At 37.9% G+C, this 24,180-nt stretch overlaps 1 protein-coding gene across 1 annotated transcript in view; it reads left to right on the forward strand.

Moving 5' to 3' along the window:
* The window catches only part of MORC1 (MORC family CW-type zinc finger 1), a 239,008-nt gene that overhangs the window by 95,433 nt on the left and 119,395 nt on the right, over nt 1-24,180 (forward strand). The window contains 1 exon segment of the mRNA XM_036849689.1: nt 21,362-21,487. Within this exon segment, the coding sequence (XP_036705584.1) occupies nt 21,362-21,487 (126 nt within the window).

A 24,180-nucleotide genomic window follows, 5' to 3' on the forward strand; every position in this document is an offset into this window, starting at 1 on the left:
CTTATTAGTTATCCATTTTATACATATTAGTATATATATGTCAATCCCAATCTCCCAATTCATCACACCACCACCCCCTCCCCCCAGCTTTCGCCCTTGGTGTCCATATGTCTGTTCTCTACATCTGTGTCTCAATTTCTGCCCTGCAAACTGGTTCATCTGTACCATTTTTCTAGGCTCCACATATATGCGTTAATATACGATATTTGTTTTTCTCTTTCTGACTTACTTCACTCTGTATGACAGTCTCTAGATCCATCCACGTCTCTACAAGTGACCCAATTTCTTTCCTTTTTATGGCTGAGTAATACTCCATTGTATATATGTACCACATCTTCTTTATCCATTTGTCTGTCGATGGGCATTTAGGTTGCTTCCATGACCTGGCTATTGTAAATAGTGCTGCAATGAACATTGGGGTGCATGTGTCTTTTTGAATTATGGTTTTCTCTGGGTATATGCCCAGTAGTAGGATTGCTGGGTCACATGGTAATTCTATTTTTAGTTTTTTAAGGAACCACCGTACTGTTCTCCATAGTGGCTGTATCAATTTACATTCCCACCAACAGTGCAAGAGTCTTCCCTTTTCTCCACACCCTCTCCAGCATTTGTTGTTTGTAGATTTTCTGATGATGGCCATTCTAACCGGTGTGAGGTGATACCTCATTGTAGTTTTGATTTGCATTTCTCTAATAATTAGTGATGTTGAGCAGCTTTTCATGTGCCTCTTGGCCATCTGTATGTCTTCTCTGGAGAAATGTCTATTTAGGTCTTCCAACCATTTTTGCATTGGGTTGTTTGCTTTTTTAATATTGAGCTGCATGAGCTGTTTATATATTTTGGAGATTAATGCTTTGTCCATTGATTGGTTTACAAATATTTTCTCCCATTCTGAGGGTTGTCTTTTCATCTTGTTTATAGTTTCTTTGCTGTGCAAAAACTTTTAAGTTTCATTAGGTCCCATTTGTTTATTTTTGTTTTTATTTCCATTACTCTGGGAGGGGGATCAAAAAAGATCTTGCTGTGATTTATATCAAAGAGTGTTCTTCCTATGTTTTTCTCTAAAAGTTTTATAGTGTCCGGTCTTACATTTAGGTCCCTAATCCATTTTAAGTTTATTTTTGTGTATGGTGTTAGGGAGTGTTCTCATTTCATTCTTTTACATGTAGCTGTCCAATTTTCCCAGCACCACCTATTGAAGAGACTGTCTTTTCTCCATTGTATATCCTTGCCTCCTTTATCATAGATTAGTTGACCATAGGTCCGTGGGTTTACCTCTGTGCTTTTTATCCCGTTCCATTGATCTATATTTCTGTTTTTGTGCCAGTACCATATTGTCTTGATTACTGTAGCTTTGTAGTATAGTCTGAAGTCAGGGAGTCTGATTCCTCCAGCTCCATTTTTTTCCCTCAAGATTGCTTTGGCTATTCGGGGTCTTTTGTGTCTCCATACAAATTTTAAGAGTATTTGTTCTAGTTCTGTAAAAAATGCCATTGGTAATTTGATAGAAATTACATTGAATCTGTAGATTGTTTTGGGTAGTACAGTCATTTTCACAATATTGATTCTTCCAATCCAAGAACATGGTATATCTCTCCATCTGTTTGTGTCATCTTTGATTTCTTTCATCAGTGTCTTTTAGTTTTTCGAGTACAGGTCTTTTACCTCCTGAGGTAGGTTTATTCCTAGGTATTTTATTCTTTTTTTGCAGTGGTAATTGGGAGTGTTTCCTTAAGTTCTCTTTCAGATATTTCATCATTAGTGTATAGGAATGCAAGAGACTTCTGTGCATTAATTTTGTATCCTGCAACTTTACCAAATGCATTGGTTAGCTCTAGTAGTTTTCTGGTGGCATCTTTAGGATTCTCTATGTATAGTATCATGTCATCTGCAAACAGTGAGTTTTAGTTCTCCTTTTCCAATTTGTATTCCTTTTATTTCTTTTTCTTCTCTGATTGCTGTGGCTTGGACTTCCAAAACTATGTTGAATAATAGTGGCGAGAGTGGGCATCCTTGTGTTGTTCCTGATCTTAAAGGAAATGCTTCCAGTTTTTCACCATTGAGAATGATGTTTGCTGTGGGTTTGTCGTATATGGCCTTTATTATGTTGAGGTAGGTTTCTTGGTTGTTGTTTCTTGAGGTAGGATTGTATTGCTAAAAACTTCCCTCCTAGAACTGCTTTGCTGCATCCCATAGGTTTTGGATCATCATGTTTTTGTTGTAATTTGTCTCTAGGTATTTTTTGATTTCCTCTTTGATTTCCTCAGTGATCTCTTGGTTGTTCAGTAAAGTATTGTTTAGCCTCCATGTATTTGTGTTTTTTACATTTTTTTCCCTGTAATTGATTTCTAATCTCATAGCGTTGTGGTCAGAAAAGATGCTTGATATGATTTCAATTTTCTTAAATCTATGGAGGCTTGATTTGTGACCCAAGATGTGGTCTCTCCTGGAGAATGTTCCATGTGCACTTGAGAAGAAAGTGTAATCTGTTTTTGGATGGAATGTCTTATAAATATCAATTAAATCTATCTGGTCTATTTTGTCATTTAAAGCTTGTGTTTCCTTATTTATTTTCTGCCTGGATGATCTGTCCATTGCTGTAAATGAGGTGTTAACGTCCCCCACTATTATTGTGTTACTGTTGATTTCCTGTTTTAGAGCTGTTAGCAGTTGCCTTATGTATTGAGGTGCTCCTATGTTGGGTGCATATATATTTATAATTGTTGTATCTTCTTCTTGAATTGATCCCTTGATCATTGTGTAGTGTCCTTCCTTGCCTCTTGTAACATTGTTTATTTTAATGTCTGTTTTATCTGATATGAGTATTGCTACTCCAGCTTTCTTTGGATTTCCATTTGCATGGAATATCTTTTTCCATCACCTACTTTCAGTCTGTATGTGTCCCTAGGTCTGAAGTGGGTCTCTTGTAGACAGCATATATATGGATCTTGTTTTTGTATCCATTCAGCGAGCCTGTGTCTTTTGGTTGGATCATTTAATCCATTCACGTTTAAGGTTGTTATCGATATGTATGTTCTTATTACCATTTTTTAATTGTTTGGGGTTTATTTTTGTAGGTCGTTTTCTTCTTGTGTTTCCCACTTAGAGAAGTTCCTTTAGCATTTGTTGTAGAGCTGGTTTGCTGGTGCTGAATTCTCTTAACTTTTGCTTGTCTGTAAAGCTTTTGATTTCTCCATTGAATCTGAATGTGATCCTTGCTGGGTACAGTAATCTTGGTTGTAGGTTCTTCCCTTTCATCACTTTAAATATGTCATGCCACTGCCTTCTGGCTTGTAGAGTTTCTTCTGAGAAATCAGCTGTTAACCTTATGGGAGTTCCCTTGTGTCTTATTTGTCATTTTTCCCTTGTTGCTTTCAATAATTTTTCTTTGTCTTTAATTTTTGTCAGTTTGATTACTATGTGTCTCAGCGTGTTTCTCCTTGGTTTATCTTGTAGGGGACTCCCTGCACTTCCTGGACTTGGGTGGCTATTTCCTTTCCATGTTAGGGAAGTTTTCAACTATAATCTCTTCAAATATTTTCTCGGGTCCTTTCTCTCTCTCTTCTTCTTCTAGGACCCCTGTAGTGAGATTGTTGTTGCGTTTAATGTTGTCCCAGATGTCTCTTAGGCTGTCTTCATTTCTTTTCATTCTTTTTTTTAAATTAATTAATTAATTAATTTATAGCTGTGTTGGGTCTTCGTTTCTGTGCAAGGGCTTTCTCTAATTGTGGCAAGTGGGGGCCACTCTTCATTGCAGTGCGTGGGCCTCTCACTATCGTGGCCTCTCTTGTTGCGGAGCACAGGCTCCAGACGCGCAGGCTCAGTAATTGTGGCTCACGGGCCCAGTTGCTCCGCGGCATGTGGGATCTTCCCAGACCAGGGCTCAAACCTGTGTCCCCTGCATTGGCAGGCAGATTATCAACCACTGCGCCACCAGGGAAGCCCCATTCTTTTTTCTTTATTCAGTTACGCAGTGGTGAATTCCACCATTCTGTCTTCCAGGTCACTTATCCGTTCTTCTGCGTCAGTTATTCTGCTATTGATTCCTTCTAGTGTATTTTTCATTTCAGTTATTCTATTGTTCATCTCTGTTTGTTTGCTTTTTAATTCTTCTAGGTCTTTGTTAAACATTTCTTGCATCTTCTTGATCTTTGCCTCCCTTCTTTTTCCGAGGTCCTGGATCATCTTCACTATCATTATTCTGAGTTCTTTTTCTGGAAGGTTGCCTGTCTCCACTTCATTTAGTTGTTTTTCTGGGGCTTTATCTTGTTCCTTCATCTGGTACATAGTCCTCTGCCTTTTCATCTTGTCTATCTTTCTGTGAATTTGGTTTTTAGTCCACTGGCTGCAGGATTGTAGTTCTTCTTGCTTCTGCTGTCTGCCCTCTGGTGGATGAGGCTATCTACGAGGATAGTGCAAGTTTCCTGATGGGAGGGACTGGTGGTGGGTAGAGGTGGGTGTTGCTCTGGTGGGCAGAGCTCAGTAAAACCTTAATCTGCTTGTCTGCTGATGGGTGGGGCTGGGTTCCCTCCCTGTTGGTTGTTTGGCCTGAGGCGATTCAACACTGGAGCCTACCCAGGCCCTTTAGTGGGGCTAATGGCAGACTCTCGGGGAGCTCACGCCAAGGAGTACTTCCCAGAATTTCTGCTGCCAGTGACCTTGTCCCTGCAGTGAGCCACAGCCACCCCTCGCCTCTGCAGGAGACCCTCTAACACTAGCAGGTAAGTCTGGTTCAGTCTCCTATGGAGTCACTGCTCCTTTCCCTGGGTCCTGATGTGCCCACTACTTTGTGTGTGCTCTCCAAGAGTGGAGTCTCTGTTTCCCCCAGTCCTGTTGAAATCTTGCAATCAAATCCCGCTAGCCTTCAAAGTCTGATTCTCTAGGAATTCCTTCTCCCGTTGCTGGACCCCCAGGTTTGGAAGCGTGACGTTGGGCTCAGAACCTTCACTCCAGTGGGTGGACTTCTGTGGTATAAGTGTTCTCCAGTTTGTGAGTCACCCACCCAGCAGTTATGGCATTTGCTTTTATTGTGATTGCGCCCCTCCTACTGTCTCATTGTGGCTTCTCCTTTGTCTTTGGATGTGGGGTATCTTTTTTGGTGACTTCCAGTGTCTTCCTGTGGATAATTGTTCAGCAGTTAGTTGTGATTCTGGTGCTCTTGCAAGAGAGATTGAGAGCACGTCTTTCTACTCCGCTATCTTGAACCAATCTTCTTTTGTATATTTCTTGTTACATTTATGCATAGGTATTTTGGGACTCTTCTTGGCATGCAAATAAGACTTTTTTTTCTCCATTTCTTTTTTGAATTATTTATTTATTAGTGTACAGTTGGGAATGCCATTGACTTTTTCCCTGTTGATTTTATTTTTTTTAATTTTTAATATATTTTATTTATATACTTATTTATTTGGTTGTGCCGGGTCATAGTTGCAGTAGGCAGGCTCCTAGTTGTGGCTCGTGGGCTCCTTAGTTGCAGCTCACTGGCTCCTTAGTTATGGCATTCAAACTCTTAGTTGTGGCACGCCTTTGGGTTCTAGTTCCCTGACCAGTGATCGAATCTGGGCCCTCTGCATTGGGAGCTCGGAGTCTTAACTACCACGCCACCAGGGAAGTCCCTGCCCATTGATTTTATATCTCAACATTTACTGAACCGTTTTAATATAATAGTTTTCAGTTAAATTTTCTATATAGTTTTTATTTTCAAATAGTGTTGGTTTTATCTTCATTTCTGTTACTTATACTTATTTCTGTTTTTCCTGTTTTAACTAATTAGCTAGTTAAATAGAAGTGGTAATAGCAGACATGCTTTTTTATCTTGTTTTTGTCTCAGTGGGGTTCTTTTATGTTTGACCATTAGGTGTGATACTTGTTCTAGTTATTCTTCCTTCAAATCAATGTCTTTTGTCAAACTGAGGAAGTCAGTTATTCCTAGTTTACTGAGTACCTTTTATTTATTTTTCACATCAGGAAATGGGTATTAAATTTTAGGCAATGCTTTCTGATATCTGTTGAGGTTATGTAGTTTTGTTTTTCTCCTTTAATCTGTTAAAACAGTGTATTATTATATTAGAGTTTATGATGTGGAACCATCCTTGCATTGCCCAAATACACCCAAGTAGTTTATGATGTATTATTCACTGTGTTGATTTTGCTAGTATTTTATTTAATATTTTTTGCTTTTATGTTTACACATGAGACTGGCTATAATTATGCTTTTATTATCCTTGTCTTATTTAGTATTGGTGTATAGACTATAGTAGAATGAGTTGTGAAGTATTTTACCTCTTTTATTGATTTGGAAGTGTTTATATAAAATGAATCATTAGTTTACCTATAGGTTTGGTAGAAGTTCCCTGAAAAATCTGTGGTCCTGTTACTTTTTACGTTAAATACTTTTCAATTGTGTTATAACTGTTAATCTATTCAAATTTTAAAATTCTTGGGCCAAATTTATCATTTATAACTTCTTATAAAAATATTCATTTTATTTAGATTTTCAAATTTGTTGATATGGTGTTTTACAGAAAATATTCTTATAAAATTTCTATTTTCCTCAAATCTTATAGTTGTGTTCACTTTTACTTCTTTTTTAAAATTTTATTTTATTTATTTATTTTTTGGCTGTGTTGGGTCTTTGTTGCTGTGCACGGGCTTTCTCTAGTTGTGGCGAGCGGGGGCTACTCTTCGTTGCTGTGCAAGGGCTTCTCACTGTGATGGCTTCTCTTGTTGCAGAGCACAGGCTCTAGGTGCACATGCTTCAGTAGTTGTGGCTCGCGGGCTCTAGAGCGCAGGCTCAGTAGTTGTGGCGCATGGGCTTAGTTGCTCCGCAGCATGTGGGATCTTCCTGGACCAGGGCTTGTACCCATGTCCCCTACGTTGGCAGGCAGATTCTTAACCACTGCGCCACCAGGGAAGCCCACTTTTACTTCTTTTATCATGTAGTTATGCCATCTCTTTTTCTTGGCTAGAGATATTTAATTGTTTCAACTGTCTTTAAAAATAAAACAATTTTGGATTCTTTTTATTAAGTCCATTAGGTTTATGTTAATTTTATATTTAAAAATTTTTTTAACATATTTTTTGGATTTATTTCCCTTCTTTCTATTTCCTTGAGGTGTGTATTTTATCTGTTCACTTTCAATCTCATTTTCTTTTTTTCAAATAAATTTTAATATTTTTTTTAATAGATCTTTATTAGAGTATAATTGCTTCATTTTCTAATCTAAACAATTAAGGCTCTTATTTACCCCCTGCATATGGCTGTATTGTGCAGATTTCAAAATGTAGAACTATCATTGTTGCTTATTTTTAAATAATTTATAAATTCCATTTTATTTCCTCTTTAGCTCAAAAATTATTTTAAAAAATATTTTAAAAATCTACAAGGGTTATTTTGGGGCATATCAAATATCCTTTTTCTTCTTGTTCTAATTTTATAATATGGTGATCAGAGAATGTAGCCTGTATTATATCTGGTCTTTGAAATCTGCTGAGATTTTCTTGTTATCTAATGTTTTAAACATTGGAAAAAATGTGACACTCTGATAAGGTGAGATTCTGATACATCAAGCTTTCAAATTAAGTTATTCAAACCTTCCATATCTTTTTTCCCCCTTAATCCCTCAATTTCTGAGAGAAGTGTGTTAGAATCTCTTAAGTGCCTATAAATATGTCCATGTTTCTTGTACTTCTATTAGTATTTGCTGTATATGTTTCTGAGTCATTAGATTTGTGGCACATATCTCATTTTGCTTAAGTGAACCTTTTATTAATTTAAAATATCCCTTTATGTTCCAGCTAATGCTTTCCAATACCTTTGTTTCTACTTTTGTCTAATATTAACGTATGCTCTCTTTCTTTTAGTTAACTTTTTCTTACTATATGTTTTACCACTGCTTTACTTACAACAGTGTTATTTTGTTTTTGGTCTGCCTCATATAAGTGTTATAAAACTAGATTTCCTACTCAGTCTAAGTGCATCTATCTTTTAATAGGAAATTTGTCTAATTCACATTTATAATGACATCTGATATGGTTGGAATTACACTGCTTTCTTATTTTACATTTCATTTTTCTTTGCTTCCTTGGTTGTTATTTGTTTACACTTGGTTTTTATTTGTTTTATTTTGTTCTGCTTTACTTTTCCTTTCTCCCCTTTTGTCAGATTGGTTGAGATGTGATTTTCTTTTCTCAAGGAGGAAGATTCATTTATTTTCCATTCCATGTTTGGAAAATTATACATTATATTCTGTTCTTTCAGTGGATTATCTTTACATCTTAAATAAACATATATAAACTTATATATAGTTTTCTTAGTAAAGTTTACAGTTAATCAGTATCTATATCATCTCACAAAGAAGGCCTTAGTATACTCTTTTATTTATTTATTTATTTATTTTATTTCTTTAATGTTGTATCTATTTTGTTTATTTATTTATTTTTTGGCTGCATTGGGTTTTCGTTGCTGTGCGTGGGCTTTTCTCTAGCTGTGGTGAGTGGAGGCTGCTCTTTTTTGTGGTGCACGGGCTTCTCATTGAGGTGACTTCTCTTGTTGTGGAGCATGGGCTCTAGGCACATGGGCTTCAGTAGTGTGGCACGCGGGCTCAGTAGTTGTGGCTCACGGGCTCTGGAGCACAGGCTCAGTAGTTGTGGTACATGGGCTTAGTTGCTCCGCGGCATGTGGGATCTTCCCAGACCAGGGCTCGAACCCGTGTCCCCTGCATTGGCAGGAGGATTCTTAACCACTGCACCACCATGGAAGCCCTTAGTATGCTCTTTTATTTCTCTTCCTTACTAGTTCCTTCTTTTAAAATTATTTTATATTAAATTTATTTATAAATTTTACAATATTTTTATCACATCCTGCATAAGTAATTATTTAGACTAAATTATAAGATGAAGAAAAATTTTTTTTGCTTACCACAAAATCTTCCACCCTGTATCTTCTTTAGTTCTTTATTGGTTAATTTACTGGATTATATTCTCAAATAATTACATCAGAGTCTATTGTAGGTAAATTTATGGACGCTTTATATCTGTAAAAGTGCCTTTATTGAGGGGGGTTGGTTCAAGATGGCAGAGTAGAAGGACATGTGCTCACTCCCTCTTGTGAGAGCACCAGAATCACAACTAACTGTTGAACAGTCATTGACAGGAGGACACTGGAACTCACCAAAAAAGATACCCCACATCCAAAGACAAAGGAGAAGCCACAATGAGATGGTAGAAGGGGCACAATTACAATAAAATGAAATCCCATAACTGCTAGGTGGGTGACTCACAAACCGGAGCACAGTTATACCACAGAAGTCCACCCACTGGAGTGAAGGTTCTGAGCCCCACGTCAGGCTTTCCATCCTGGGGGTCTGGCAATGAGAGGAAGAATTCCAAGAGAATTAGTCTTTGAAGGCTAGAGGGATTTGATTGCAAGACTTTGACAGGACTAAGGGAAACAGAGACTCCACCCTTGGAGGGCACACACAAAGTAGTGTGCCCACCAGGACTCAGGGGGAAGGAGCAGAAACCCTTAGGAGACTGAACCAGACCTACCTGCTAGTGTTGGAGGGTCTCCTACCTGCTAGAGGCAGGGGGTTTCTGTGGCCCATGGCAGGGACAAAGACACTGGAGGCAGAAGTTCTGGGAAGTACTCTTTGGCTTGAGCCCTTCCGGAGTCCGCCAGTAGCCCCACAAAAGAGCCCGTAGGCTCCAGGGCTGGGTCGCCTCAGGCCAAACAACCAACAGGGAGGGAACTCAGCCCCACCCATCAGCAGACAAGTGGATTAAAGTTTTACTGAGCTCTGCCCACCAGACCAACACCCAGCTCTACTCACCACCAGTCCCTCCCATCAGGAAGCTTGCACAAGCCTCTTAGATAGCCTCATTGACCAGAGGGCAGACAGCAGAAGCAAGAAGAACTACAGTCCTGCAGCCTGTGGAAGGAAAACCACATTCACAGCAAGAGAGACAAAATGAAAAGGCAGAGGACTATGTACCAGATGAAGGAACAAGATAAAACCCCAGAAAAACAACTAAATGAAGGGAGATAGGCAACCTTCCAGAAAAAGAATTCAGAATAATGATAGTGAGGATGATCCAGGACCTTAGAAAAATAATGGAGACAAAGATTGAGAAGATGCAAGAAATGTTTAGCAAACACCTAGAAGAATTAAAGAACAAATAAACAGAAATGAACAATTTAATAAGTGAAATGAAAAATACACTAGAAGGAATCAATAGCAGAATAACTGAGGCAGAAGAACAGATAAGTGACCTGGAAGACAGAATGGTGGAATTCACTGCCACAGAACAGAATAAAGAAAAAAGAATGGAAAGAAATGAAGACAGCCTAAGAGACTCTGGGACAACATTAAATGCACTAACATTCCCATTATAGGGGTCCCAGGAAGAGAAGAGAGAGAGAAAGGACCCGAGAAAATATTTGAAGAGATTATAGTTGAAAACTTCCCTAACATGGAAAGGAAATAGCCACCCAAGTCCAGGAAGCGCAGAGAGTCCCAGGAAGGATAAACCCAAGGAGAAACACGCTAAGACACATAGTAATCAAATTTACAAAAATTAAAGACAAACAAAAATTATTAAAAGCAACAAGGGAAAAATGACAAATAACATAGAAGGGAATTCCCATAAGGTTAACAGCTGCTTTCTCAGCAGAAACTCTACAAGCCAGAAGGGAGCAGCATGATATATTTAAAGTGATGAAAGGGAAGAACCTACAACCAAGGTTAATCTACCTGACAAGGATCTCATTCAGATTCGATGGAGAAATCAAAAGCTTTACAGACGAGCAAAAGCTAAGAGGATTCAGCACCACCACCTCTACAACAAATGCTAAAGGATCTTTTCTGAGTTGGAAACACAAGAGAAGAAGAGGATCTACAAAAACAAACAGAAAACAATTAAGAAAATGGTAACAGGAATATACAGATTGATAATTACCTTAAATGTGAATGGATTAAATGCTCCAACCAAAAGACACAGGCTTGCTAAATGGATACAAAAGCAAGACCCATGTATATGCTGTCTACAAGAGACCCACTTCAGACCTAGGGACACTTACAGACTGAAAGTGAGTGGATGGGAAAAGATATTCCATGCAAATGGAAATCCAAAGAAAGCTGGAGTAGCAATACTCATATCAGATAAAATAGACTTTAAAGTAAAGAAAGTTACAAGAGACAAGGAAAGACACTACATAATGATCAAGGGATCAATCCAAGAAAAAGATACAACAATTATAAATATATATGCACCCAACATAGGAGCACCTCAATACGTAAGGCAACTCCTAACAGCTATAAAAGAGGAAATCGACAGTAACACAGTAATAGTGGGGGACTTTTAACACCTCATTTACAACAATGGACAGATCATCCAGGCAGAAAATAAATAAGGAAACAGAAGCTTTAAATGACACAATAGACCAGATAGATTTAATTGATATTTATAGGACATTCCATCCAAAAACAGCAGATTACATTTTCTTCTCAAGTGCACATGGAACATTCTCCAGGAGAGACCACATCTTGGGTCACAAATCAAGCCTCCATAGATTTAAGAAAATTGAAATCATATCAAGCATCTTTTCCAATGACAATGCTATGAGATTAGATATCAGTTACAGGGAAAAAACCCATAAAAACCAGAAACACATGGAAGCTAAACAATACTTTACTAAATAACCAAGAGATCACTGAAGAAATCAAAGAGGAAATAAAATACCTAGAGACAAATGACAATGAAAACATGACGATTCATTACCTATGGAATGCAGCAAAAGCAGTTCTAAGAGGGAAGTTTATAGCAATACGATCCTACCTCAAGAAACAAGAAAAGTCTCAAATAAACAATCTAACCTTACACCTAAAGTAACTAGAGAAAGAAGAACAAACAAAACCCAAAGTTAGTAGAATGGAAGAAATCATAAAGATCAGAGCAGAAATAAATGAAAAAGAAACAAAACAGTAGCAAAGATCAATAAAAATAAAACTGGTTCTTTGAGAAGATAAACAAAATTGATAAACCCTTACCCAGACTCTTCAAGAAGAAGAGGGAGAGGACTGAAATCAATAAAATTAGAAATGAAAAAGGAGAAGTTACAACAAACACTGCAAAATACAAAGCATCCTAAGAGACTACTACAAGCAACTCTATGCCAATAAAATGGACAATCTGGAAGAAATGGACCAAATTTTAGAAAGGTACAGCCTTCCAAGACTGTACCAGGAAGAAATAGAAAATATGAACAGACCAGTCACAAGTAGTGACATTGAAACTGTGATTAAAAATCTGCCAACAAACGAAAGTCCAGGACCAGATTGCTTCACAGGTGAATTCTATCAAACAGTTAGAGAAGCGCTAACACCCATCTTTCTCAAACTCTTCTAGAAAATCACAGAGGAAGGAACACTCTCAAACTCATTCTACGAGGCGACCATCACCCTGATAGCAAAAGCAGACAAGGATACTACAAAAAAGAAATGTACAGACCAATATCACTGATGAATATAGATGCAAAAATCTTCAACAAAATACTAGCAAACAGAATCCAACAACGCACTAAAAGGATCATACACCATGATCAAGTGGGATTTATTCCAGAGATGCAAGGATTCTTCAATATATGCAAATCAATCAGTGTGATACACCATATTAACAAATTGAAGAATAAGAATCATAGGATCATCTCAATAGAGGCAGAAAAAGCTTTTGTCAAAATTCAACACCCATTTATGATAAAAACTCTCCAGAATGTGGGCACAGAGGGTACCTACCTCAACATAATAAAGGCCATATACGACAAATCCACAGCAAACATCATTCTCAGTGGGGAAAAACAGAAAGCATTTCCTCTAAGATCAGGAACAAGACAAGGATGTCCACTCTCACCACTATTATTCAGCATAGTTTTGGAAGTCCTAGCTATGTCAGTCAGAGAAGAAAAGAAATAAAAGGAACACAAATTGGAAAAGAAGAAGTAAAGCTGTCACTGTTTGCAGATGACATGATACTATACATAGAGAATCCTAAAGATGCCACCAGAAAACTACTAGAGCTAATTAATGAATTTGGTAACGTTGCAGGATACAAAATTAATGCACAGAAATCTCTTGCATTCCTATACACTAATGATTAAAAATCTGAAAGAGAAATTAAGGAAACACTCCCTTTTACCACTGCAACAGTAAGAATAAAATACCTAGGAATAAACCTACCCAGGGAGACATAAGACCTGTATGCAGAAAATTATAAGACACTGATGAAAGAAATCGAAGGTGACACAAACAGATGGAGAAATATAACATGTTCTTGGCTTGGAAGAGTCAACATTGTGAAAATGACTGTACTACCCAAGGCAATCTACAGATTCAATGCAATCTCTATCAGATTACCAATTGCATTTTTTATAGAACTAGAACAAATAATCTTAAAATTTGTATGGAGACACAAAAGACCCCGAATAGCCAAAGCAATCTTGAAGGAAAAAAAACGGAGCTGGAGTAATCAGACTCTCTGACTTCAGACTATACTACAAAGCTACAGTAATCAAGACAATATGGTACTGGCACAAAAACAGAAATATAGATCAATGGAACGGGATAAAAAGCACAGAGGTAAACCCACGGACCTATGGTCAACTAATCTATGATAAAGGAGGCAAGGATATACAATGGAGAAAAGACAGTCTCTTCAATAGGTGGTGCTGGGAAAATTGGACAGCTACATGTAAAAGAATGAAATGAGAACACTCTCTAACACCATACACAAAAATAAACTTAAAATGGATTAGGGACCTAAATGTAAGACCGGACACTATAAAACTTTTAGAGAAAAACATAGGAAGAACACTCTTTGATATAAATCACAGCAAGATCTTTTTTGATCCCCCTCCCAGAGTAATGGAAATAAAAACAAAAATAAACAAATGGGACCTAATGAAACTTAAAAGTTTTTGCACAGCAAAGAAACTATAAACAAGATGAAAAGACAACCCTCAGAATGGGAGAAAATATTTGTAAACCAATCAATGGACAAAGCATTAATCTCCAAAATATATAAACAGCTCATGCAGCTCAATATTAAAAAAGCAAACAACCCAATGCAAAAATGGCTGGAAGACCTAAATAGACATTTCTCCAAAGAAGACATACAAATGGCCAAGTGGCACATGAAAAGCTGCTCAACATCACTAATTATTAGAGAAATGCAAATCAAAACTACAATGAGGTATCACCTCACACCGGTTAGAATGGCCATCATCAGAAAATCTACAAACAACAAATGCTGGAGAGGGTGTGGAGAAAAGGGAACCCTCTTGTACGGTTGATGGGAATGTAAATTGATACAGCCACTATGGAGAACAGTATGGAGGTTCCTTAAAAAACTAAAAATAGAATTACCATATGATCCAGCAATACCACTACTGGGCATATACCTAGAGAAAACCATAATTCAAAAAGACATATGCACCCCAATATTTATTTCTGTACTATTTACAATAGTCAGGACATGGAAGCAACCTAAATGCCCATCGACAGATGAATGGATAAAGAAGATGTGGTACATATATACAATGGAATATTACTCAGCCATAAAAAGGAACGAGATTGGGTCATTTGTAGAGACGTGGATGGACCTAGAGACTGTCATACAGAGTGAAGTAAGTCAGAAAGAAAAACAAATTTCGTATATTAACACATATATGTGGAATCCAGAAAAATGATACTGATGAACTGTTTTGCAAGGCAGAAATAGAGACACAGATGTAGAGAAGAAACCAAGGGGGGAAAGTGGGGGCTGGTTGTGGGATGAATTGGGAGATTGGGATTGACATATATACACTAATGTGTATAAAATAGATAACTAATAAGAACCTGCTGTATAAAAAAATAAAATAAAATTTTAAAAAAAGTACCTTTATTTCCCCTTTCTACCTTAGTACTTGTTTAAATGGATAAAGGAATATTGGTTTAAAAATTGTTTTTCTCAGTACTTATTACTCGTTTGACTTCTTGAATCCATGTTGTTAGTGAGAAGTGTGATGCAGATGTAATTACTAAAATTTTGTAATACTCATTTTTCCTGTGCATAGCTTTTAGGATTTTCTCTTAACCTTTAATAATTCCATAATGTGGGTCTTGTCTTTCTCTAGTTCTTCATACTCAGCAGTTGGAGGACTCTTGTAACTTATTCCTTTCATATGGGCTCTGCCTTCAAATAGATCCAGATCCAACCACTTATCTCCTCTGCTGCTACGATCCTGGTCATATCTCAAGCCACCCTCATATCTCACCTGGATTATTGCAGAATTCCTCCCACTGGTCCACTGGTCTTCCTGCTTCCACCCTTGGCCCTGTAAAAACTATTCTACCCTTGCTCCTCTGTAGCAGCCAGAGTAGTCTTTTAAACAGTCTTTGTATAGAATTCTCCAGTGACTTCCCATTTCACCCAGAGAAAAAGTCAATGTCTGTACAGTGTTCTGCAGCATCCTGCATATTAGTCACCTATATTTCTCTGATATTCTTTCCCCTTTTTCTCATTCCTCTCTAGGCACCCAAGCGTCCTTACTATTCTTCCTTGGATTTCAGCAGGAGACTAGTATGTGTTCTAAGTCTACCAACTTGATTCTAGCTATGTCTTTGATTTTTAAAAAAATATTCCTTTATATGATGTCATGGTCTGTCAGCAGAGACATTAGGGTTAATTGAATGAACGGGCAGCATTTGCAGTCTAATGCCGTATCATATACTCTTTGTAAAGTCCATACAGAATTAGAAAATATGGGCACCATATCCTTGAATCCTGTTCTGTGGATGGAGTTGAAGGAGCCAGAACCTCAGGCTTACAGGCAGGTAGGGGCTGTGGATGGAGGCTGCCTGAGCCCGTCCGCTAATCCCCACCACTCCGCAGCAGTGCTGTGCGTCCAACCACTCAGCCTTGGAGGCAGGAGGTACATTATACAAAGCGTGGACTTCGTAGTCACTTAGAACTGGTCCCAAGTTCTGGTTCTTCCACTGAGTAACGGACTATAGATAGATTCATTTTACATTCACTCATTCAGTGGGTATTTATTGAGTGTAAGTATCAGGCCTTGCTTTAGGATCTGGGGATATATCAGGGAAGAAAACAAATATCTCTGCCCCCAGGTGGCTTGAATTCTGTTGAGAGAGCTTTCATTCTAATGGTGAGTTATTTGTAGTGTCTGAGCTTCAGTGTTCTCGTCTATAGGATGAGGCGATTGCATCATCTACTTAATACGAATACTGTAGAAATAGAAGAGGCACAGTACTGGGCATGTGGAAGTTCTCAGTGCACTTTAATTCTGTCCATTCTTCTTCTCCCATAGCACTTCTTTCTAGCACTTACTATAATGCTCTGTAAACTAATTCAGTGCCTGGTACATAGCAAGTAACAAATGAATTAAGGTAAACCGAATTGAATGTCAATGTCTAGGTAATTTTCTAAGGATATTGCAAATACTTTCATTGGAAGGTGCTGGCACTTTCCGTAGTGGGTTCTACTGTCCTCCATCCCTGAAGATCATTGGGGACCTTTATTAGGATGAGAGAGGGAGTTTTAGGAAATTTTGTAAAGTGCTTCTGTTACCTTTGAAATCTTTTTTGACTTCCAAACTGTGAAGGCTTGATCACTGCTATAGCATTTTTCCTGATTCCCTTTTGGCGGGTCAGGATCATATGACCATTTCACTTGGTCTGTTATATATGCAATTTCCTTGTGCCCATGTTGTTTTCAATTACTTAATATCTTCTTAACATATTCAACTTTATGAAAAAATGGAAGAAACCACGGACTCTAGTAAAAAAAAAAGGCATGTCATGGAATTGGCTGTTATCAAAAGGGCCTTTCTTGCCCCTGGAATCCATCATAGCTCAGGATCTCAGGCAACTAGAGGAATCCATCCAAAAAAAGCTCTGAAAGTAATGACATAATACGGAGTAATGGAGTTGAAATTTTGTGCTAAGTAATGTTTTGAAATTAGGTGTCATGTTGCCAGTGTGTTTCTAAACTGACAGTCATTGGGCAGCATTCCATAATGTCTCTAGTTTATGTCTTAACTGAGCTGGCTAGGAACACATCAAAAGTCACAGCTTCAAATTGTTATAATGTAGTGCTTGCCATACTATGGTTATGGCAGAAGCAGTTTCATTACTTTGCATAGCTTATAACTTTTCTTTTAAATTGCCTCTTTGAGTTGACATTTCTCTTAGGTATAATCTACCCTGAGATTAAATTTGGTTAGCCCCTTTATAATTCAGAACTTAAACTAGTTAAAAATCTTTATGCACTTCTTTATATTCAAGATAATATAGGCCTTGTTAATTTCAACTTCAAGAACTCGTCAGAGATTTTATAGGGACTTTAGCAATAAATTTAGAAAATTATAAACCAGTTTTGGTTATAGTATACAGTATTTTCATGAAGAGAAATATGGCACTTCAGAGATACTCCAAAAGGGATCTAATTTAGTCTGGTGCCCAGATTTTAGAGTTGTTTTCTCAACTATGGAAGGTAGCTCAGTGGTTGGACTGGATGGGAGTCTTGTCTGTGTACCCAGTGTAGATAAATGTGGAGGGTGTCCTAGGTCCAAACACCTTCAAGAGATTGTTCCGCTCCCTTCTTTCAGGAAAAGTGCTTTACATACTACCCTGTCCAGTAGGTCCACCAGGCAATGGTTCTTAAAACTGGTAGAGTTAAAGAAACACCTGGATAGTTTTAAAAAAATTCACATTCTCAGACTCCAGCCACAGAGAATCTGACTCGGTAGATAAAGGAGATTTGACCTTGGTCATGAAACCCCTCTCTCTGGACCCTCTCCTACCCCTAACATAGTTTGGTGGTCCCAACACACCAATCCACCCATGACATGCCCCATATGGAGCAACACTTCCAGCAGCAGGAGGACAGGGTAGATAGGCTGGGAGAGGAAAGAGGCCACAGCCACAGCTGGAGGCTAAATTTGAGACTTTTTGAGAACACCCATTGCTGAGCAGGGGACAAGCACATAGATTACCCCAGCTCCTCCTATCATATTCCACAGACTATAAAGCCAGCTTCTGCCTGAAAATTTTCCCTTCTCAAGTCTGTCACGTGACGGTGTGTTTGTGTGTGTGTGTGTGTGTGTGTGTGTGTGTGTGTGTATGTTAGGGCGTTTGCTCTCTCTCTTCCTTTCTCCGTTTATTATAGCCAGTTAAATAGAAAGTAAGAGAGAAAGATTATACAGACAAAGAGAGAGAGATATGGATACTTCTGGAAAACTTTAGGTTGGAAAAGACATTTAGGAGGAAACAAGAGACGAACACCTCTTGGAAAAGATGTATGAAGCAGTTCCTGCATGATGGAGAGTAACACTATATTTTTTCTTAGATCTTCTGAAGATACCATGATGACGGGGTACATTTTTATCTCAGTTTCCCCAGTGGGTGGCTTTATTTGTAAACACTGGTAACATCCTCACTGAAGATGATCAGTCATTAAAAAGTCTTATATAGGGAACCCTCTGTTGTTCATTCTAAATTAAGCCAAGGAAGTCCTGAATAATTATCATTTATTCAACAAATGTTTATTGATGAGGATACTAGCCTCATGGAGGGTACAGCCTGATGGAGATACAAGTAAGTAAACAGTCAACGACACCACAAAGTGGCAAGTGCTGTGGAGGGGGCCACAGAAGAAGGAGGGGAGCACCAGAGGAGAGTGATTCACCCAATCTTGGGGAGTGAGGGAAGGCTTTGAGAGGAAGTGCGATCTGAAGCGTGAAGAGGAGCTAACTGAAAATGGCCACAGAATTGAATGTGCCAAGGCTTGGGGGTAAGAAAGCATGACCCCATATCTGGAGAACTGAAGTGGTCCTAAATGGCTAGACCGAACCTGGCAGGAGACGAGGCTGGTGAGTTAAGTGGGGTCCAGATCATGAAGGACCTTATGTATCATATAAAGACATTTGAAAGTGACATTGGGTAGCCTGTTTCATATACAGATGTCATATTTAGCCTTCTTTGTCTTTCTATCACTGACATGATAATAGCATAAGAAGTATTGCTGTTCTGTTTGTCACAAGTAAATGGGAACTTTCAAAAGTAGGTGTGTGTGTAGAAAAGGGTTAATGCTAGAAGTCTTGCTTGCAAGGTTGGCCCTTGGCTGGCTTCTGGGAACTTGGCTGGTAAACAGTTCCCCTCACTGATATAAAACTTTCTGTAACAGATGAGGGTGGCTCACTGTGCAAATAACATGATATATGCTGAAAATCTACTTTTCTTCTGGAACTCTGGAATTTTTATACATGCTAGGCAGAGGTTGTTTATATGACCAGCCCCAGTAAAAAAACAAAAACAAAAACAGAAACAAAGAACAAACAACGATGAAAAAGTCTTGAGGGCCCAGAGTCTCTAATGGGCTTCCTGAGGCAGAAGCATCACACACACGTTGCTACATTTTCATAGCTGGGGAAAGAGTATTCTCTGTGTGATCCTTCATGAGAGGGGGAGAACATAAGAAAGCCACACGAGGATTCCTCCAGACACCACCTATCTTTCCCAGAGGAGCCATTGTATATCCTTACTACATCACCATGATAAAGCTTAGCCATGAATACAATTACATGCTAAGTCCCATGAGACCTTCTAGCGCATCTTCCTCACATAAGGGAGGTCTTGAGGATCCCCAGCACACATGCTATGAATATTTACCTATAAATATTAATTGAATGAGTAAAGAAGTAACCTATTAAGAGGTAGACATATTAGTGTCCTTATTTTATATTTGTATAATATTTTTTTTAACCAAAACTTGTCTAACCCAGTTGGATCTCTCACCAAATTTCTCAAATTCTCAAACTTGTCTCTGAATTACTTTTGACTTTTACCTTCAAATGACAAAGAAGTGTTAGCTTTGAGGAGAGTGAAAAGAAGGAGCTTCTAGCTGTAAGGGCAATTTCAAATCAGGAGATCCAGAAAGGGTTTGAATAATGGCAGAAGTCCTCAGAATTTTTATAGTGTCCCAAGGTGACTTTTTTTTTTTTCCTCTTAACAGGGGAGGACTTACTTGATTGTGCAGCTTCTGGTATACTAATAATTGACTACATTACTGTAGTCATGCAGATAGCCTTTCGTGTCACATTGAAGCTGCACTTGTATTTATGGAGTAATAGCCATGGACTAGATACTTTTATATAATTTATATTGGGAAATTCTATGGAAGGCTTTCTTTTTAAACAACTAATAGAAATTCCTGACTTCATAATGAGCTTCAGATCCTGCCTGGAGGAACTTATAACCAACCAGGAAATCCTTGGACTGCCTATGGATTTCGTCTTCATTTTTGTAAATTCCTTGGAGCTCGGTTCTTTCTTACTGAGTAACAGCCAGTAATGTGACCCCACTGAGCAGCCACTCCCCAACAGGATTTATATTTCCTTTCCACCAGCTTGTCTCCCTCTGGACTGAGGTAGGATTGTAAAAATGATAGGTTTACTGCTCCCTGCTTTCTATCTGTGCCTTGTAGCCCTTCCCTTGTAGACTTTTCTAGGACCCAGTAGATGAAGAGCACTGCTTCTTAAGCATGGCTGGGCCTGTTTTTGATCTTTATTTCTTGTCTAATTGGAGAGGATTTACAGTTCACAAGTAGACTTTAATATAGAAGGTCCCTGGAGTTGTTGGTATACAGCAACACAGCGACTTCTCAACAATGTGCAGTTTTACAAGGGTAGTTTCCTTCATAGGCTATTTATGTTGTTTCTGTTCCCATTTTATTGCCTTTCCACCCTTTATTTTTCTCTTTTCTTTTTCACTTATCATGTTATCAGACTCCTCCCCTCAGCTGGCCATTAATACTTATTTTAACACTTAATTGCACTTACAGAATGAAGTTTTATGCTTCTTGTTCATAATTTTCAAAGCAAATGAAACATTTTATTGTATTTCTCTGTTTGCAGTAACTTCATGGAAATGTATTTCATTCATGTGGGCCTAGATTCATTTTGTTATGTTTGAGCAGGGGGATTGTTTTGTTGATGCAGTTTTGTCCTGGGCTGATAGCCTAAATGAAAAGTATCTTTTCTATTGCTGATGTAAGTCTATTTTGAATCAGCTAGTTGCCAACCAGAGTTCAGTTCTAATCAATGTGTAGGTTATTCACAGAAGCCCTTGTATTTAGGGGTGTGTGAGTGTTGCAGGATTTGCTGGTATTTGTTGTGTCATTAGGTTTAGAAAAAAGTTCCTGAAGCTGCTAGTAGTAACCATTATGACTTGGTAGTCTTATTTTTTCTTCTCAAATAATGTCATTATTACATTGTCTACAGTATGGCCTTTGATATTTTCTTTTCTAGTTTTCCAGAGAGATGGTCATTCAGAGCCTATACATCTGTTCTGTATTTTGACCCTTGGATGAGAATATTCATTCAGGCCAAAAGAGTTAAAACAAAATACCTATGTTATTGCCTCTACAGACCCAGGTAACTCACTTTTGTTCAGTTATCTTCATAAAGTTTTCATTTGTAACATACCTCCCACCCCAATTGTTAAAGTGATTTGATAGTAGGATTTTTACAATTTGATAGTAAGATTTTTACAATTGCAGATAAAATTCAAACTGCATTCTGGAAGGTTTGCTGAAGAGTAATCATATGAAACAAATATTTGGCCATGATAGTAACATACTGCAGTGAACACTCTAAGTTAGATGGTTCCCCCAAGTAGGAATATGTTATTTACTTCAGTGACTCCTAGGTGCTTTGATTGTAATGGGTTCTATTAAAAAAATCTGTTCACTTATATTTTCTTTTTACTCAAATATATTTGAACTATTAAGTCATATACATATATGTGTATGTATATTTTATATATAGAATGCACATATGTATAGATATACATCTGGTTCACTTATATTTTAATTACCATTTATATTTTAGCATAAGCTTTTTTTAAGCTTACATTTGTATATTATATAACTTATCTTGCACAACTATGCATGCTATGAGAACAGTTTTTTTTTTTGGTGTGTGGTGTGTGGGTGGTCATTCATTTGTTTTCTAAACATTTATCAAAACCTTCTGTTAGTCTGAGATTGTGCTAGAAAGATAAGATTAGTTCTAGTTTTTAGGAGTTTACTATCTACTGGGAGGAACATTTAATGCTTTTACATTGTTTATATGTACGCCTTTTGATATACATTATGTTATTTAATTTTTGCAGTGATCCTGTGGGTTATGTTTTATCATCATTTAGAAATAAATAAATGTCAGAACTAGAAAGGAACTCAAACCTTCTGCCTCCGAATTCTTTACCAATTCAAATTCCATGCTCCTTCCCCTATACCACACTAATTCTTTATAACAGACCCACATTTGTTATGTTGTCTTATTTCCACGAATAAGTAGTTGCTGTTCTGGGGCCTTGCAATCACTCATATTGATATTAATATTAAAAATTGTGGATCTCTGAAATGAATGCCCTGACCACACACGAATGGATTCCTCAAAAGCTTTACTTTTGATTTCTGATTCTACTGCAGGTCATATTTTGAAAAATGAAGTATACCAAGCCTGAGACTTACTCTATAAATCTGTTCCCTAATTCATATCAAAGTGATACTTCCTTTTCATCTGTCTCATTCTTCTGGGAAGCACCAAGGGTCTCCTGGATCAATCAATATAGCTGATCTTTGCAAATTAAATTATTCCTCTTAGTGAGTTTGGGTAAAAAATGGTTTAAGCCAATGGAAAATGTGGATTTATCTCTATATTCTGAGGGAATTTTATTAAATTGAATTTCGTCTACCTAAATTACTTATATCAAGTGATGGCTGTTTCCCACCCTAGTATATTTTTTAATGCACCTTTCAGTATAATATTCTTAGATATATCTTACCAGGAAGTAGATATAATATAAATATTGATTTTATTCCTTAAAAGATACTTAAGGAGGCTCTGATACTTACATGGGGCTCTGATAAACTGTTAAGTCTGATATGTTTTGGGATCTACAGTATAGACAGGTTTAATTTTTCATGGCTTTATCCCTTAGGCTTAACTTTCTCTCCATTTGACTTATTTACTTGCATATTGTTTTCTCACAGCTTCTCTGGTGGCAAAAGTTTTGTGTAAGAAATATGTAGCGTTCTCTCCATGTTATCTCACCCCTAGTGGGGTGACCCTTACTTTATTTCTTCCCTAAAAGGCACTCTAGCTCCAATGGCTGTATGGAAACAAATTAAAAGCTGGGAATGACCCTATAGGACCAGAGTAGAAGCATGTAAAATGTATTAAAAATGATTAAATACTCTGTCCACTTGACCACCCAGGCTCCAATAAACTTCTAGACATGAACCCTGAAGTATTATTTATAAGAATACATACCTATACTTTATGGTCAGTCGTTTCTCTGTATTTTCGTAGCAAACAGAAAAAAGAAGATTGGATTTTAATTGTGTGGATGGACTTAACAGTTGCTGTAGTTCCTTTACCCCAATGTCTCTAACAAGTTCAGAAGGGGACTAGGGGGGAATTTTTGGTGTCATGTCATTGGTTTCCTCCCTTAATCATATTCTGTTCAGTGTTTTTATCAATAGCTTGGGTGAAAACCAGGCATGTTGGAATTCATAATTGACCCTGAACTAGAAGGAGTATCTTATATCAGGCATAATGCGAACAAGATGTGAGAGAGTTGAAATACGAAAGATAAATGTAGTATAAATAACCTACAGTCCTGAATTTAGATTTTAAAAATCTATCGTGTTAATATACTAGACTTGGACAGTGATTTACATGAAAAAAAATAGATGTTTTCATTGACCACAAGCTTAATCTAAGCTGATAGTGTGACAGGGTTGCTGAAAATATTTATGGAGCTTAGCGAGCAGCACAAGGCGGTAGCCATGCGTTCTCCCCCGGCCCCGCCGCGGGTCCCAGCAGCTCGGGCGGCGGGAGGAGCGGCGGGAGGAGGCAGCCCAGCTTCGCGGAGGCGCTGCGCCCGCAGAGGCACCCGGCCCGCGCCCGCCCCGCCGCGACGACGCCCAAAAGGAAGAAACCGGCTCCTGCAAAAGTAGAAACGAAGCCAAAAAAGGCGGCAGGAAGGGATAAATCTTCAGACAGAAAAGTGCAAACAGAAGGGAAAAGGGGAGCAAAGGGAAAACAGGCTGAAGTGGCTA

Source organism: Balaenoptera musculus, chromosome 4, assembly GCF_009873245.2.
Source record: "Balaenoptera musculus isolate JJ_BM4_2016_0621 chromosome 4, mBalMus1.pri.v3, whole genome shotgun sequence".
NCBI classification, from domain to species: Eukaryota; Metazoa; Chordata; class Mammalia; order Artiodactyla; family Balaenopteridae; genus Balaenoptera; species Balaenoptera musculus.